At 47.6% G+C, this 18,886-nt stretch overlaps 1 protein-coding gene across 3 annotated transcripts in view; it reads right to left on the bottom strand.

Moving 5' to 3' along the window:
• Nucleotides 1-14,310, bottom strand: part of LOC143981441 (zona pellucida sperm-binding protein 3-like) — a 42,749-nt gene extending 28,439 nt beyond the window's left edge. Inside the window, exons 1-8 of one of the 3 annotated variants that reach the window (XM_077479281.1) lie at nucleotides 13,828-14,310; nucleotides 9,810-9,922; nucleotides 8,802-8,905; nucleotides 8,554-8,731; nucleotides 8,351-8,471; nucleotides 8,181-8,272; nucleotides 4,746-4,885; nucleotides 3,690-3,947 (exon numbers count right to left, since the gene is read on the bottom strand). In XM_077479281.1, coding sequence (XP_077335407.1) covers nucleotides 3,706-3,947; nucleotides 4,746-4,885; nucleotides 8,181-8,272; nucleotides 8,351-8,471; nucleotides 8,554-8,731; nucleotides 8,802-8,905; nucleotides 9,810-9,922; nucleotides 13,828-14,310 — 1,473 coding nt within the window. In that variant the 3' untranslated portion in view covers nucleotides 3,690-3,705. Of the gene's footprint in view, nucleotides 1-3,689; nucleotides 3,948-4,745; nucleotides 4,886-8,180; nucleotides 8,273-8,350; nucleotides 8,472-8,553; nucleotides 8,732-8,801; nucleotides 8,906-9,809; nucleotides 9,923-13,827 lie in introns of those variants that run through there. The other 2 variants (XM_077479283.1, XM_077479284.1) reach the window with 2 other exon arrangements.
• Between the last annotated feature and the right edge of the window lie 4,576 nt (nucleotides 14,311-18,886).

Here is an 18,886-nt window from a genome sequence, read left to right as displayed (position 1 = left end):
TGAATTTGGGGAACCCCACGCTTTTTTTTTTTTAATCAATGACTTTTAAAGACTGTTCTCTGTATTAAGGGGAGCCGACAATTCATTATAGCCATGAGTGATTTTAAATTACTTTTTTTTCCTGCAGAAATGACACTTTGTGCAGGGACAGTTCTAAGCACGGGAAACATGCGCCCCTTCACAGGCATACTATAGACACCCCCCAGGTAAGAATTTAAAGGAATATTTCACTTTTATTGTTTCACTTTAAGCATTATTAAAATCACTGCTCCCAAAAAAATAGCAATTTTTGAAAAAAAATGTTTGCATTGATCCATGTCCCCTGGGGCATGACCCGGGTTCCCAACACACTTTTTAGGACAATATCTTGCATATTAACCTTTAAAATTAGCACTTTAGATTTGGAACGTTCGAGTCCCATAGACTTTAATAGGGTTCTAAAGTTCACGTGAATTTTAAGTCTCTTCGCAGTTTCTGGTGTGAACCGAACAGGGGGGTGTTCGGCTCATCCCTATTCTGGTGCTGTGCTTCATATAAAGACCCAACATTCCCCTTTTCTTTTATCTTTTCATTTTACCATACTACTACTGTCACACCAACATAAAAGATTTATTGTAGGGCTCAGGAGCACAGGGATGGTGGGAATTCCTCATAATGAGCACAGTGAGTGTACAGACCCGGGAACTCAGCACAGGGATATTGGGAACCCCTCATAATGGCCACAGTAGGTGCCTTGTGGTAACATGCATGTCAACACAATGTCAATTACTTAGAATAGCACCCAATAAGCATTTGCTAAATGAACAAACTTGTGGGCGGCACAGTGGTGTAGTGGTTAGCACTTACCTCACCTAGCAGGAAAAGGGGGTCACTGGTTCGAATCTCAACCATGACACTATCTGCCTGGAGTTTGCATGTTCTCCCTGTGCGGGTTTCCTCCAGTTTCCTCCCACACTCCAAAGACATGCAGGTATGTTAATTAGCTTCTGTCCAAAATTGGCCCTAGTATATGAATGGGGACTTTGGTCCCTACCCACAAGGAGCCCATAACCCAATGTGAGTGTGCAATGTACAGGGATAGGGGTAGACACTCACTCAGGTTGAGCTGGATGGACTGGTGTCTTTATTCAACCTTACTATGAAACTATGTCATACATTACATCTTACCCAACATTACATGGGTGGCTGCATTTGTTTTCTTTACTTTATTCTCACCTGGTGATCCTGCCTGTGACATCCTGTCCTAGGGTGACAACACTCCCTGACTGCATTATATATGTAGCACTGACCCCCGAAAGAGCTGCTAGTTTTATTTGGGCTTACCGTTACCTCAGCTGCTTGCATCTCCGTCTTGGGGATCCTGTGGAAAGTGTCCCAAAGAATGTGAATTTTCAATACTTTGCCTTTATTGAATAACCATAAAAAGGACTAAGTCTCTCAATAAAAAAGGTCAGGGGGTTAGGGGTGAGTTCAGGCACTTTGTAACTGCGGGGTAGATTTAGTAAAAAAAATCCAGAGGATAAAACCGTTTCACAGACTGCATTCAGCAGCCCCCGGATAAGCCCTTCTCACTTGGCCTAGCAGCCGGTGGGGTAAACTCGGTAAAGTCTCTGCCACAGCCTTGTTAATTAACTTGAGCATTGCTGAGAGGTTTTGATAAACTTAAAGAACTGCCACACAGTACCAGTCTTTCAGCCGGTCCGGCGATACCGTATGGGTGTTGATCCAGATTGCGTCCTCTGAGTTTCCAGATTTCTCCAGAGCTACCAGCCTTGCGCTCGGTCCTCTCTTGGCGAAAGTCCTCCCCTGGATCCTCCAGGTTCTGGGCCTCTCTTACAGGCGAGACAGCACCGCATCATCCCTGGATCAGTAGGCCCCAAGACTGTTCTGGGCCTACTCTCAGTTGCGCAGCCTCGGGTAACGGATACATAGGTTGCGCACCACAGGCCAGGAGGGCCATGAGGTTCGGGGCAAGAAGATGGGGCACTGCAGGGGAGGGTTCCCGAGAAGGAGAGAGGGCACTGCAGGGGAGGGTTCCCGAGAAGGAGAGAGGGCACTGCAGGGGATGAGACTGGCATTCACACACAGGACAAGGGACAAGCTTTTCTTCTATTTATTCTGATCATAGATAATCTACATTTGTATCCATATATACATCTTCAATCAAATCAATATGACACATGGTACATTGTCAGTCTTCTCAACCCTTCCTCTTCCTGCACACTTGATCCTCTTTCTGGACTCGCTCCTCCCCTTCCTACAGTCTGTGCTCTCCCTTCCCTCACTGTACTCTCTTCATACGCTATCCCTCCTCTATTTGCAACCCCCCCCCCCCCCTCAGCTCCCTCCTGTGGCTGATAAAGGTGCAGGTTCAGCACTGCAGGAAGCCGCTAGTCTGTTTCTCTCACCACTCCTGGCTACAAATAGTTTGGCTTATTGCTTGCACACCATCGTACGGTTTTGTTTTTTGCTGTCCTTCCTTTTCGGTTTTTACTTTTTCCCTGCTCTATTATAAATCTTGTGAAGAAACAGATCAAGATGTGGAACAAGTCATTTTTAAAGGAGGTATTTAGGAAGCCAAAGTGAGGACACACTGATGCAATTAAGGGGCAGCAAGTCATTATCTCCATTATTCTGTAGTATGTCTACAGGCCTTGTAACCCTATATACAGTATCTGACAAAAGTGATTACACCCCTCACATTTTATTCCCTTTTCATATGACACTTGTCTACAAAGTAGTGAGTATACAGCTTGTATAACAGTGTAAATTTGCCATCCCCTCAAAATAACTCACACAGCCATTAATGTCTAAACCGCTGGCAACAAAAGTGAGTACACCCCTAGTTGAAAATGTCCAAATTGGGCCCAATTAGCCATTTTCCCTCCCCCGGTGTCATGTGACCTGTTAGTGTTACAAGGTCTCGGGTGTGAATGGGGAGCAGGTGTGTTAAATGTGGCGTTATCGCTCTCACCCTCTCATACTGGTCACTTCGGAGACTGGGACACAGGGCAGTATTCCAACATAACCCCTAACACCTCCAAAAAAGGACCACGGTCTTGCTAATGAAGCCGAGGGTAAAGGTGATGGACGGGCCAATCATGTCTCCAGACCTAAACCCTATTGAGCATCTGTGGGACATCCTCAAATAGAAGGGAGGAGAGCAAGATCTCTTAATGTGTGATATCATGAAGAGGACTCCAGTGGCAACCTGTGAAGCTCTGGTGACCTCCATGCTCAATAGGGTTAAGGCCGTGCTGGAAAATGGCAGCCACACGAAATATTGACACTTTGGGCTCAAAGTGGAGATTTTCACTTAGGGGTGTACTCACTTTTGTTGCCAGCGGTTTAGACATTAATGGCTGTGTGTTGAGTTATTTTGAGGGGACAGAAAATTTACACTGTTATACAAGCTGTACACTCACTACTTTACATTGTAGACAAGTGTCATTTCTTCAGTGTTGTCACATGGAGAGATGGTAGAAAATATTTACAAAAGTGTGAGGGGTGTACTTACTTGTGAGATACTGTATGTGGCTACGACTTCCGCCTTGAGAAGTTTATTGGAGAAATCTCCATAAAAGACAGGGCCAAGACCAGGTGGGTCTCATGCGGCAGACTTCTGCCCCATGATAGATATTGAAAGCTATACTGTATTACCATCTATGAGTATAGAAAGACAAAGCACATAAAATTATATATTTTTTATTTTTCTACAGACAGTACATATTGCGGCTTTTTCAGAGACTTCACAATGAACACCGTACACACAGTGACTACAAGAAGACTGAGACACCCGACAGCCACCAACCACCAGAGCTCTGCGGGGGCGGCCTCTTCCTTCATCACTGCAGCTGCAAGGTCACTTTGTTTTGGCCCAATCACAAGCAGAGGTCCCAAGGTGGTCACCGACTGTTCCTCTCCCATGTTAGGTTCTCCTGTAGGACCTAGAGAGTCAGAACACAATGCAATTAAGAGCTTTCAGGTGATAACTCAGCTACTAATCAAGTGTTCAGAAGGTGTCCACTGTAAGACTTCAAATTGCCATGTTAATCAATTGGACAGAATAAAGCAGAGGGTTTGACCCCTTAGAGAAATCCAGCCTGAGCTTTTTAGGCTGGGCTTATTCCTCTGGGTCATAGAAGTGAAATTAGTTTTCCACTCCTGTGACCCATTTTCAGCGGAGAGTGGTCTGTAGTCCGCTCTCCACCAATGTCACCGCCATCAGTCAAAGCAGCACATCATCCCAACTGCCAAGTCTGGATCTGCCAGCTGCCTTGATTGATGGCAGTCTCAGAGCTGATGAGATGGCAGCTCCCCACCCCTCCACAGCTCAGCGCTCCAATGAGAGCGGAGACGTAGAGCAGAAGCAATGCCGACTGTCAGCATTGCTCGGGGAGGAGAACCGAGCCATCAGCGGTGTTTAGTGGCTCAGTTCAGCATCCACTGAGGCAAGTATGACTGGGGGGGGGGGGGGGGGGGGGGGGGTAAGTCTATGGGGAAGCTGCAATATGAAGGCCATTCAGATGGTAGCCTCCCCCCTCCATTTTCACATTTGTCCCTCAGAACCCTGTTCTATTGTCCGGGGTCCATAAAAAAAAAAAAAAAAAAAAAATCAGGGCCAAGTGGAATAACCCAAGCCAGTCAGGATCCCCCTCTCAACCCTCCTGTTGTAATACAACAGGAGGCAATTCATTCTCCATTGAAAAGGAGGTGTAGCCACACCACTATTGGTCAAGACTCACCGTCCAAGGCTTCCCTCTTCCCAAAGGCTCTCGGTCTTCCAAATCGGCTCCTTCCTCCTGTCAGACCAGTGGGGTTGGTACAGGTGCCTGGTGTCCCACAACACTGGCAGATACTGCTGGGGCCCTCAACTGCAGACCAGCTGGAGAAGATAACTCAATGTCAGTATGAAAACCTGCATTTAGAAGATGCACTGGAAACTTGGTGAAAAGTCAACACTGTATGGGTAGACAGACATTTACCTTGAAAGGACTTGGGGCTCATCCCTCCAGAGGGAATTATAGGCCTGTCAGTCTAATGCTGGTAGTTTGTAAACTATTTGAAGGGATAAGGGACCATAGCCAAGAATTTGCTGATGAAAATAATATCATTAGCAGTAATCAGCACGGGTTTATGAAAGGTCACTCTTGCCAAACCAGCCCATTAACATTCTACAAGGAATACCATTTGGACAGGGGTAGCCTGGTGGATGTGGTGCATCTGGATTTTTCAAAAGCATTTGCTACAGTCCCCTCGAATGCTTCATCTACAAGTATGGACCATAAGGTTTGTTCTTGGATAGAAAACTGGCTTTGGGGGGCAAGGGTTAATGTCTACTCAGAATGGTCTACAGTGGTTACTGAGGTACCCCAAGACTCTGTCCTGGGGCCATTTCTGTTTAATTTATTTATAAAATGATAGAGGGTGGGATAAATAGCTTGATCTCAGTGTTTGCTGATGACACAAATATAAGGGCAATAACATGACGGGATATAGAAACTTTACAAGAGGACCTCAATAAATTAGTGGAGTGGGCTACTGCATAGCAAATTAATTTTAATATTTATTAATGTAATGCACGGGGGGATTCCAGGTTGGAGAAGGATCTAGGTGGTCCTAGTAGAAGACGGACTGAGAAATAACATGCAGTGCCAAGCTGCGGCTACCAAATGCCAGCAGAATATTGGCATGTATTAAAAGGGGAATTTACCAGTGATAAAAATGATTATTCTGCCATTTTATAAAACTCTGGTTTGGCCACATCTGGAGCATTCCGTCCAGTTCTGGTCACCAATCCTGAGAAAGGTGGTACTGGAGCGAGTCCAGAGAAGGGCAGCTAAATTAATATGGGGACTGGAGCACCTGATTTATGAAGGATGGCTACAAGCGCTAAAATGTATTTTCCCTGGAGAAGACACTTGAGGAGATATGATAGCGTTATACAAATCTCAACGGTGATCCCAGCACAAGTATGAAACTTTAGTTTGAGTGTAAAGCCCCATACACACTACCAGTTTTTCTGCTGAGTTTTTCCTTCAGGTTTACCAAAACCATGTAGTAGAAGGGCCGGCCTGATTGGATACAAATTGAAACTCCTGAGGTTTGACCTCATATTACATGGTTTTGGTAAATCTGAAGGAAAAACTCAGCAGAAAAACTGATAGTGTGTATGGGGCTTAAGAGGACTCGGGGGCCACACAATGAGACTGGAAGAGAAGTGGTTTAACCTTAAAGCGGAGGTCCACCCTAAAGTGGACCTCCGGCTCATCGGAACCCTCCCCCCCCTCCGGCGCCACAATTGGCACCTTTCAGGGGGGGAGGGGGGGGTGCAGGTACCTGTACAGTACAGGTATCTGCACCCACTTCCGGGATAGCTCTCTGCGGAAAGGGGCGTAGATTACGCCCCTTTCCGAAAGTCCCCCGCTGCCTGCTGGGAAACAGTTCCCAGTGGCAGCGGGTCCATCCTTATTGCGCAGCGCGACTCGCGCATGCGCAGTAGGGAACCGGAAAATGAAGCCGAAAGTCTCCACTTCCCGATTCCCATACCCAAGATGGCGGCGGCAGCACCCGAGAGACGATCGCATTACGGGTGCGCTGGACAGGTAAGTGTCACCATTTTAAAAGTCAGCAGCTGCAGTATTTGGAGCTGCTGGCTTTTTAAGAGAAAAAAAAAAAGGGGGGGGGGGGGGGAATATAAAAAAAAGTTTCCCTACACAGTGACAAGTTGATCCCCTTGGAGGGAATTTCTCAGCGGACCGCAAGGTGTCCAAGAAGCAGATTCAAAGTACCAGGCCCATACATGCTAGCACGAGATCTTGTAGACAAACTTTCAGCTCCATGCATGGGCGTCCGCAGAACTTTTTTGGGGGGGCGGGCATAGTTTTAGGGCCACCCCCTGCGCCGCCCCTTTTTGACACTGTCATTATGGTCAGAGACCGCAGACATAGTACAGTCCCTAGGATAAGTAATGGATAATGGGCATCAGGCCCTCTTACCAGACCCAGCAAGACTACACCATACTTGCATATTTCGATTAAATATATATTATTGCTCTATGCCCATTGTCACTTCAGAACATTGTATATACTATAATCAATGTCTTAGCCTAGCCCGAGTGTCGTATTTCATATAAAGCCCCCTTGTCCCCTATGTCCCTTATTTTTCCCCTGTGTCTTTCAATATATTAGGGATGGAGACCTATGTACGCGATGTTCAAGGTCTCACATAAAGTCCCAACATTTTTCTCCTTTTATCTCAAAGACTACAGCAGTGATCCTCTGGCTGGATGATCGCTCACTCTGGGTTTCCCTGGTGCCATTCCGGTCAGTAGTGTAGCATGTCTGTACCCTGCCAGTGGCTTAGCCTTTTGCTCTCTGGTGGCGCTGGGCAGCATGGATCGCTCTGTCCTGTAGCACCCTCTCCCTCAGCTTTTTTCCAGGCTACAGTCTCTCAACCTCTTGATAGAGCTGTACCTTCCTCCTTTTAGAAAATTAGGTCACCAATCTTTGGGACTACATGTCCCATGATGCAATCCTAGTCTCCTTTGATTGTCCCTCAGTTATGGCCAATGGGGAAGGAACGGAGCGGGCAGGAAGCAGGGTGGGTAACATAGTGAGAGCCGCTGTCCTCAACTGGAGAAAGGGGATGCGAGTGGTGGAAACATCTGACAGCCCACAGCTCGCCTTTCTCCTGTCACAGCACCGCCGAGTTCTCTGCTGGACTGAGCAGGGAAAGGAGCCCGCAGACAACTACACTAATTGGGGGGGGGGGGGGGCTTGACAGCACCTTGGTGTCGCCTGACTGGCAGGTGGCACCAGGGTGCTGTCTGCCCAGACCCATATAGTGACGCCACTGTGCTAAATTTAACAGTACAGATCTGATCCGATTCCTGGGCCCCCTCCCGCACTTGACCCCCCTTGCCCCTACCTGTGGACACCCATGGCTCCATGAGGCTACTTTCCTGGCCAGATATGTTGCCAACATGCATGGTATGGGAAGGGGCCTATAGAGGATACCTGTGTACCATTAAATATTTACATTGTAATAGGAATCCACCTTATTATGTCCATAAAGTTTGTCCCAGTCACTGGTTACTAGAACACGCAGAAGTGATTACAGACAAACAAATGCTATGGGAAGAGCAGCAATCTACGACTCAGCCATTTTAATAGTCTTACCCATTTGTGGCTTTACTATAGGAACAAGCCTTGTTAGTGGGATCTGGGACCTGGGTGGCAGCAACAGCTCTCAGGTAACAGGTCAAGTAAATCTAGAAGAGAAGATTTTAATAGGTTAAACATTTGTAGAAGGCACCAATGTGTGCAACCAATTTAACAACAGTCCTCACCAGAGATACATCATTTCCTAGGAACCGGAAGGCATCCACCGTGAACTGTAGAGTGTTTGTCTGGACCCTTGGAGTGATGAAGGCCGAGGTGGTGTCAGCTTGTGTTCCATCCACCAGACACCTGCAGAAGATGGTCACTTACAATTTAGATCAAATAGCAACCCAACCCCCTCCCACAAAAAAATAAATAAAAACCCACATACCCATTGTCTGTAATCATGTCATAACTTGGAGAAGAGGTGGCATCGGGAGATATGGTGGCCACACAGCGGTCCACATAGAGGATCATAGCAATTTGGTTGCGAGTATCCACAGAGGCCTGTATGTAGAGAATATCCCCCAACTGATAGATGGGAGAACTTCTGGGACCACTCCAGTCCTCTGTATACATAAGAAAAGGGGATTAGTAAAAGACCCAACATAACCCCTCCCGATCACCCATCTTCCTCACCAGTCATCAGGACCAAAGAGAAGGACAACCTTTCTTCTAAGGACACAGTGGTGCTGAATGGAACCCACGTTGGCTTAATGGCCTGGCTGCTCACATTACCGTGCCTACAGAGAACCAGATCAAGGTCAGTAATGAGTCAGTGAAAGTCATTTAAATGTCACAAATTTATATTCCTCATTTCTTGTTCAGACTTGTTACCAGGATTTGACCCTGTGTTCCACAGTTACACTAGCCAGCAAGTTACTAAGGGACGATTGCCTGGTTGATTCCATTCCTGTTGAAGGACAGTAGCAAGATAGAGCCAGATAGTGACACCATAATCAGGATAGGATTCCTGAACCTTTAAGTTGCCAGGAGCAGCTACCATATATTTGTCTCCAGATTCTCTTTAGGCCAATACATCTTCATGATCACCCCCAACATTGACAAAAGCCTTCAGTGACAAAGAGCCCACCATGTTGATCATGAGGTTCTCTAAACTTAAAATTAGCCACCATTGTCAATGCAGATCCTCTCATGATCACTCTTAAGATTAAATTGGTCATTATTGCAGTAGAAGGGTTAGGTTGTAGACACAGACTCCAAGTCTACAGAGGTCAAGAGTAGATAAAGTAGCTAAAACCAAAAACTTGAACCCTTCATGTCAAAATGGACTGCCAACACCCCAACCAGGATAGGAAATATATAGCTGCTTCTGAGCAACAATCATTAGGTACCCACATCGCATTGAGGGATCTCTGTATACTATGAAATTGTATGGCTCTTGTATTGTGTGAAGACACTCATTTGTATGTCCTGTGACAATACCGATAAAACATTGCCCCAACCCTCCTACAATTTTTCTTCCAGGAAAATAAACTACATGGAAATCTCTTGGCAAGGACAAATGGCAGAAAAAAAAAAAACCCAACAAGGCGTTTAACCTTCCCCCACTCTGTCCAAACTTTAGGAGATTGACCAGATGCTGAACACCAGCTGGGACCAGCATGGCCAGTAGTGTTGACTCACCGGTAGTAGAAGCACATTATGGGGACCACAGCTGAGTTAGTTCTGATGATTGGAATGGAGGAGGTTGGGTTGTAGGTCAGGTTGGTGATGTAGATTAGCCAGTCTTGAGTCATCTGTGCAAAGAGGAGGAGAATGATACAGACCAACATAGAAAACCGACATGGTTTGGCCCATTTCTGAGACCAGGCCCCAAGCCCACCACTGCCTGGCCTTTGTCTTCCCAGACCCAAAAGCTCTCATTGCCTGAAAAACAAAACCAGATTAAAATACCAGCTCAACTCAACCAGCCTGCAAACCACCAAACTATCCTGTATAAACAGCATAAAAAAAAAAAAAAAAAAAATCGTTTGCACACAATCGCTATATTATGGCGCCATTGTGTTATATACTGGTGTCCAGTGCGTCCGAGACTTTGAGGGGTGGGCTCCCTCCAGGCTTACCTTCCTTCTATCATGCATGCACTTACACTGTGGAGGCCCTCAAACATTTATAGAGTTAAGACTGCAGATAACACCCAGGGTGCGGTGAAGTTCCTCCAGATTATGCATGCATTTGCAAATGTATGCAAACTAACCCCTGTTTTTAACAAACTGTTGGACAGGATAATTCCGATTGGTTGCAGGCTGGCTGATTTTGACATGCATCGCCTTTCCATGTGCTCCTTGCTGTGAAGGCCAGTTATAGGTGGGGGAAGAGGACATTTGTTTGCCTCATGGCCTGGTCCCTATCTGGGAAAACCAGGCCCAAAGCCTTCATTGCTTGACCCGTGTCTGAGAAGACCAAGCTGACATTTAGGATTCACAAACTAAAGGTCTGCAACTCCGAACAACCACGGCATTCCATTTTTAGAAGACCACTTATTGTGCGACAGGTTCTCTTTGCCTTTATATTAAAGAGGTCCTGCCACCAAAGCATGCAGGAAAAAAACGTCGTCAATAAAATGGTTACATTCAGCGTTTCCTTTTCCATGTGGATTTAGTTATTTTGTTTTTTTATTGACTTGCTAGGTAAATTGACATTTCAGAAGTCAACAACCTCCTAGCATGGAGGCTTCAGAAGAGGAGGAGAGGGCTATTTAGTTTGTGCTGGCCCAGCTTTCACCTCTTCCTACATAAACCCCATAGAGCCATCAGGGGAGGAGTGGTAACTCAGAGTCTACTGGAGTTGCTGACATCACATTCAAGATGGCGGCACCCAACAGCAGTCTCCACAAAAGTAAACCTGAATAAAAATGCTAAAATTCAGATTTGCCGACCTGAATGGTTTGGCGGCTGGTCTTCCAATAGTTATTAGAAGGTCAAGCTACAAAGACAAGTCTCCAGTCTGCTGGCCCCCCTACTTAAAGTATCCCCACCATAGATGTAGTGGGCACAGAATGTTCCCACTATCTGTCCAGCCACCCATACCATTATCCCCACAGATGGTCCGGATAGTCCTTTCATTGGACACTTCTGGTGGTCCTCCATCTGTGCGCTGTGTTCCGATCGTTTTTTGGGTTCCTACCAAACAAGAAAGTACCGACACACTGAACCGCAACATGTTGTCATGTGACTCCAAGCAGCATCCCAGATATGCAAACCGACCTCATGAGCATGATGGACTCATGTCTATGGTGTGGGAAGATTGAAGGGGGGAGAAGCGTCCCACCATTCAAGCAAACAAGAAGGCCCCCCCATAGGATTGGTGTTTAACCGCTTCAGCAACAGAAGATTTTACCCCCTTTCTGACCAGAGCACTTTACAATTCAGGACTGCCTCGCTTTAACTGACAATCGCTTGGTCGTTCGACGCTGTAACCAAACAAAATTTGCGTTCCCCCCCCCACAAATAGGAGCTTTCTTTTGGTGGCATTTGATCACCTCTGCGGGTTTTATTTTTTACACCATAAACAAAAAGCACAATCTTGGAAAAAAAAAAAAAAAAAAAAAAAAAAAAAAATTTACGGTACTTTTTGCTATAATAACTATCACCAGATGTTTATTTAACCACTTACTGCCCACGGCCGTCATACGACGTCCTGGACTTTGTGGGAATATCTGAAGGATACTAGCCGCCACATTCATCATTCAGATATCCTCGTTTTCAGCCAGTGATTCTGTGCACCATAAGAATGATCCTAGCGGCAGTTCCTCCGCTTGATCGTTCTTACAGGCGACGGGAGGGGACCCCCCCCCCTCCCGCCGCCATCCAGTGCTTCTCCGGGCTCTCCCGTGCCATCGGGGACCCGAAGAAAATCGCCCTGCGCGGGATGATAGAGATTTCCGGTGGCCAGATGGTCACCAGTCATCTCTAGGACCGTCGGAGGCCCAGGCGCAACGTTATGACGTCATGCCCGGGTTCCCGGACGTACACAAAGCCGCAATCGCGGCTGTCAGCATGGGATCAGTGAAATTTTTTTCGCCATCTTATGCTTTCCAGCCTGGAGGAGAGATATGGGGTCAGTAAGACCTCCACATCTCTCCATAAAGAGGACCTGTCACATAGATTCCTATTACAAGGGATGTTTACATTCCTTGTAATAGGAATAAAAGTGATATAAAAAAAAAAAAAAAAAATTTTTTTTTTTTTTTTTTTTTTTTTTTTAAAAACCCCCCTGTCGCCAGTAGCTCACGCTTAGAAGCGAATGCACACGTTAGTCCTACCCACATATGTAAATGCCATTCAAACTACACATGTGAGGTATCGCCACGTGCGTTAGAGTGCAAGCAACAATTCTAGCTGTAGACCTCCTCTGTAACTCTCAATATGTAACCTGTAAAAAAAAAATTTAAAGCGTCGCCTATGGAGATTTTTAAGTACTGAAGTTTGGCGTCATTCCATGAGTGTGCGCAATTTTAAAAGCATGACATGTTTGGTATCTATATGCTCAACGTAACATCTTTCACATTATACAAAAAAAAAAAAAAAATTTGGTTATTTTTTTTAAATCATGCATTTTTTTGGGGAAAAAAAAAAGTTTTGTTTGAAAAATAGTTGCGCAAATAGTTTGCGAGATAAAAAGTAGCAATGACCGCCATTTTTTTCCCTAGGGAGATATAGATATATGCAAAAGTTATAGCATCTGCAAACTATGGGAAAGATTTATGGCTTTTTTTACTAGTAATGGTGGCGATCTGCAATTTTTTTTTTTTTGCAGTACTGCAACATACAGATCAGAAACATGACACTTTTGGGACCATTGGCATTTATACAGCGATCAGTGCTATAAAAAATAAAATAAAAATGCACTGATTACTGTGTAAATATCACTGGCAGGGAAGGGGTTAAAACAGGGTGGCGATCAAGGGGTTAAATGAGTGTTCCCTCAGTGTGTTCTAACTGTTTGAGGATGGGAGTGACTAGGAGCCATATCATTTTTCCTACTTAGCTGGAACAGACGATACGTCTCCTCTGACAGGACTGGGATTTGTGTGAACACACGGCTGAAAATGGGTAGGACGTAACCGTACGCGATTTTGTCCAGGAGAGCCATTGTGCCGTTCTATATCTGCGTGACATGGTCAGCAAGTGGTTAAAGTAACTGAAGGGAAAAACTCTGGATTAAATGGCATGGATTAAACCCCCCCCCCCCCCCATCAGGTTTTTAATAGCATCCTATGGGGACACCTGTTCTGGTGACAACCTGGGGGATTTCCTAACTTCCTGTTTTGGCCACAGGACAGGAAGTGATGGGAAATCCTTCAATGGGACAAAATACCCAACAGGAGGTTCTAACGCCTTCCATAACCTGATTCAAAAGGGTTTGGTCTTCAGTTCTACCTTCACATTCCCAAAGTGAAGTTGCTGTACACTGCCCTCCCCAACGCTCAAAGGGGAGGCCATAGGAATGAAACCTTAGAGAGAGATTTTACATGACCCTCTGGCAAGTGGGGGGGGGGGGGGTTATTAAGAGTGTATAGGCTGCAGCAATAGATTGGAATGGGGGAGATATAATGGAGAGGAGGGTTCTATACACTGACTACTGGAAGGTGAGAACTATGGGGGGGCCATTGACTAGAGTGGGAACATTTGAAGATTACCTGCACCGTGTTGCCGCAGTCCTGGAGGTTGATCTGGAAGGTGACAGTGGTGTCTGTACTCTGGGGGTTGGGTTTGCAGCCTTGGGGCCCCAGGCTCAGGTCAGAAGGTTTGACCAGCTTCCCAATCCCATAGAAATCCCTCTGGACATTGACCACCATGTTGTCCTCTCCACACTGGATGCTGATAGGGGAGCTCCCAGGCTGCGGCAGATCTCGTGGAACCCCAATAACACGTCCAGCAAGTGAACCCCTAGAGGTCCCACCTCTAAGAGCCCCAAACCCCAAAACAGGGCGATTAGAATTCCAGTCTCTGGAGCCCAATCTAGAAGAGCCCTGACCAGGTAGAGCTCGCTGGTTGTTCCTCCACCAATCTGACTGGCGGCCATGTCTCACCAAGACTCCATCACAGCCAAACCCTGACCAATAGGCCACAGCCAGGAGCAGCACCCAACCACCCTTCACCAGAAAATCCATCCTACCCATAAGAGACACAACACAATGAATGAGGGAGAGAGAGCTGTCCTTTATACCTCTCCCATCAACCACTGATGACCCCCAGGTGGGGCCAATCATCACCACACCCAATGGCTGGGACTATACATGATGGATGGGAGATGGAACCAATAATGGAGGTCACCTCATCCCCCTGGAGATCCACCAGAGAAGTTGACTAGATTCATCCTTATGCTGGAATCATATGGTAGAGACAGGTCCACATGGAGTGTGCTACACGAGTTGCATGGAGGAGAGCAATCTCACCAGGATGTACAATGACTGAATCATGTACAACTGATACTACACCATAATACTAATGTCACTCACACCAACAGGAGAGATTTATTGTAGGGCTCAATAGCACAGGGATGGTGGGAACCCCTCATAATGGGCACAGCGGGTGTACAGACCGAGTACTTAGCACAGGGATAGTGTGAACCAGTGGGAGCCCATCCTTACACCCCTTTCACACCAGGGCGTTTTGCAGGCGCTAGTAGCGTTAGAAATAGCGCCTGCAATCCGCCCTAAAGAAGCTGCACCATTGTGTGTAGTGTGATCCCCCGAGGGCTTTCACACTACAGCGGTGCGCTGGCAGAACGTCAGGGAAAAGTCCTGCCAGCAGCTTCTTTGAAGCGGTGAAGTAGCGGTATATTTACCTCTCCTCCACGCTGCTCCCCATTGAAATCAATGGGGCAGCGCTGTAATACGGCATATTGCCGGCGGTTTTAACCCTTTCTCGGCCGTTAGCGGGGGGTAAAAGCGCCCCGCTAGCGGCCGAAATGCGCCGCAAAATATAGCGGCGTTTTACCACCCATGCTATGGACGGTGTGGTGTGAAAGGGTTCTTAGGGGGAGCACGTGCGCTGTCCCTCCATCCCTCGTTCATCTCAGACGCTAACCACGCCACCTTAGAGCCACACCCACTATTTCGCTGACACCATGCCCTTTTTAACCAAGTGGGAGGGGTCAAAAAGGATGGGGGGCGCCAAACCCCACCCTTCCTAAAACGTCACCAGCCGCCACCGGAGGGAACCCCTCATAATGGGCACAGCAGTGTACAGACCCGGGAACTCAGCACAGGGATGGTGGGAACCCCTCATAATGGTCACAGCAGGTGTACAGACCTGGGAACTCAGCACGGGGATGGTGGGAACCCCTCATAATGGGCCCAGCGGGTGTACAGACCTGGGAACTCAGCACAGGAATGGTGGGAACCCCTCATAATGGGCCCAGCGGGTGTACAGACCTGGGAACTCAGCACAGGAATGGTGGGAACCCCTCATAATGGGCACAGCGGGTGTACAGACCTGGGAACTCAGCACGGGGATGGTGGGAACCCCTCATAATGGGCCCAGCGGGTGTACAGACCTGGGAACTCAGCACAGGAATGGTGGGAACCCCTCATAATGGGCCCAGCGGGTGTACAGACCTGGGAACTCAGCACAGGAATGGTGGGAACCCCTTATAATGGTCACAGTAGGTGTACAGACCCAGGAACTCAGCACAGGGATGGTGGGAAACTGCCATTCCTCTCCTTGACAGCGAGGTGAGAGGTTGCTAGTTCCTTTGCTCCTGTGCTTCCAGAGACCAGGGGCTAGAGTTACTCCTCTGCCCCAGGAAGGATGCTGGATCCTGGGGAGGACCCTGGCGGGGGCCCCCTGGATAGGCCTCAACCTGCGGAAGATTCTGGGCCTGGCCCAAGGAAGGATGAATCTCTGTCTTCATTTAGACGGAGGATTGTGGAAACGCTGAAGCGGATTGAGAAGGAAGAGGAGAAGTTGGGAGCTTTGAAAGCTGAATTTAAAAAGAAGAAGCAGATTTGTGCCAAAGTCTTCAGTAAGAAGAGACCGGCTCTGAGGCCTGAATTGAAGGACCTGGAACAAGCTCTGCGGAAGCAGAAAGAATTGGTGAGTTCTCTGAAGGAGAATAGTGGAGCTTTTAAAGAAAAATATAAAAATGAGGAGCGATTTAATCAAATGAGGAAAGGAGCTTCTTCCTGCATGGAGAGCGAGGAGATGGAAGCAGAGAGTGAGAAAGTGGGCCCGGAGGATGAGCCCAGCTGTTCAACATTTCAGACATCTGCTGAGCCCTCAATGGCGGAGGCCTCTGTCCCCTTCCCTCCCCAGCAATATGGAACATCTGAGCAGGAGGATGAAGGTTCTGACATGCTGCATCTGATCAACAAACTGGAGGCCAGTCCAGATTCAGCTCCCCAGGAAGGTGAGGAGAAGATGGACACCGTTCCCAGCCCTGTGAAAGAAAGTCCTGTGGAGAGAGCAGGTGCAGGTACTGTGTGTGTGCAGGATGGTGGGATCTTTAATGACAATGGGCCTGCTGAGGGTTGTGGTACTGCAGACAGTCAGCCCAGAACCATAGACAATGTACTGCAAGCAAATACATCTGCTAATAACTGTCAGCTTCAGTCTGCAGAGAGGTCCATGGACAATACAGAGACTTTGCCTGGACCAGGCACAGCAACTGTTCCTGTGAATGGTGGAGGAGATGCTGGGAGCAGTAGTACTACAGCTCTCCAGGAGTCTGCAGCAGCCAAGACTGTGATGGCTCCCAGGATTGAAGCTGAGTGTTCGGGGGAGGGGGTGGGTCCTGCTAATCAGAAGACTGCTATCCCAGCTGATTCAGACTCTCTGCCAGCAGGTTTGAATGTATCTGAGGACAAGACTGCAAAAGCTGGAAGAAAAACTTATGCTGGTGTTGCTGCCACAGGTTCTGGGAAGGGGGAGCAAGAAGGGAAGGAGCATGGGGACATTTTATCTTTCTCCCTGTTTAAAAGGAGGAATGTTGTACAATTGAAATGGGAAGGCGATGGAAACCCCCCACATAGGAGGGTGGTGGTGGATAAAATCCTGCAGATGGGGTTTAGGCCTGCGGATATCTTCGCCCTGATCAGTCCGGCAGGTTCCTATGAATATGATTTGTCCTTTATCCGTCCCGAGTCTCTGGACATATTTTGGGAGAAGTTTGAACACGTGTGTAGGGGCCTGCCGGACTGGAAAGGGCTCATCCCCAAACTTATATCCCGCCAGCCCCTCATTAAGATGGTGACAATACTTGTGCGCAATGAATCTATACCCCAAGGGGATCTGACTGTATGGTTGAGGAGGTATGGGGACGTCCTGAGCCCCCTGAGAAAGATTTTGGACGATCGGGGAATATGGACAGGGGGATGGTCTGTGCAGCTGAAACTAAAGGTTATTGATAATGTTGTCCAGCATCTGCCATCCTCAGCTTTCCTGGGGAGGGACAGGCTGACCATCTTCTACCCGGGCCAGCCAAAGCTCTGCAATAAATGTGGAGATAAAGGGCATCTTGCATCCTCCTGTCCAGTGATGAAGTGCTCCCTGTGTCAGGGTATAGGACATTTGGCAAAGGATTGTAATATTATAAGATGTAATCTGTGCAATGCAGTGGGACATCCTTATAGTCAGTGTCCTGAGGCAATGCACAATAAGCCTGAGCTCATGAGGGAGTTCTTCCGTCTGGACATGGAGGATGCACAGAGCTCATCAGCTGGAGGGCCTGTGATTCCATCGGAGTCTGTGCCCATACCCAATGTGTCTCCCCAGTCTGTGCCAATACCCAATGTGTCTGTGTCTCCCCAGTCTGTGCCCATACCCAATGGGTCCGTGTCTCCCCAGTCTGTGGTTCCCCAGTCTGTGCCAGTACCCAATGTGTCTGTGTCCTCCCAGTCTGTGCCAGTACCCAATGTGTCTGTGTCCGCCCAGCCTGTATGTAAAGTTTCAGTTGCCAAGAATGTGTCCAATCCTTCTGTGTCTTATCCTTCTGTGTCTTCTAAAATTGCAGAGGCAGCAAGAGGTGCTGAGGCTGGTGCATCAGGTGTGGTGCCAGTCCCCCTCCCCCGACGCTGCAGGGTTCCTATTGCAGATCGTGGGGGCCAGAGGAGTGGGGAAAATAGTGGGGAGGCTGGCCTGGTGGTAGATAAGGGAAGGGAGAGTGGGGGGGAGGGGGTTGAAGGGGAGGATAGGTGTGGGGAGGCTGGTTGTGGTTTATCCAAAGATGATATGGAGTGGTTGGAGGATAGGAGGAGGAGGGGCAAAAGAAGGAAAAAAAGGGGTTCAGTTCCCTTAAATCCTGTAGTTTTGCCTTTGGAAAATAAGTTTAAGGTCCTGTCGGACGATGATGATGATGATGATGATTGGGACTCGTTCAGTTCAGCGTCCTCCATGGATGATGAGTGCCAGGGCGCAACAAAGCGTGCTGGTTCTCCAGGCAGAGGGAGTAGTCAGGCTAAGAAACGTCTGCCTCAATTACCCTAATGGCAGTTCCCACTCCGATAAAAGTGGCAACCATTAATGTTGCCAGCTTGAGATCAGTAAGCGCTCGTCATATGGCCTTATTTTTGCTCAGCGAGTTTGATGCTGACATTTTGTTTTTACAAGAGACCCATCTGAATAGTCTGGCTGATATACATCTGGCAAAGAAGGAGTGGAGACGTGGTCCCTCATTTTGGTCTCTTGCGGCCGAGCCTTACAGCGGGGTTGCAGTCCCTTTTTCTGGTATGGTAACGTGCCGGCGGGTAATTGAGG

This window comes from Lithobates pipiens, unplaced genomic scaffold, assembly GCF_037356315.1.
Source record: "Lithobates pipiens isolate NorthernLeopardFrog02 unplaced genomic scaffold, aLitPip1_a1.2 Scaffold_157, whole genome shotgun sequence".
NCBI lineage: Eukaryota > Metazoa > Chordata > Amphibia > Anura > Ranidae > Lithobates > Lithobates pipiens.
Note: the sequence above shows the minus strand (reverse complement) of the source record. Positions and strands in the feature narration are given on the sequence as shown.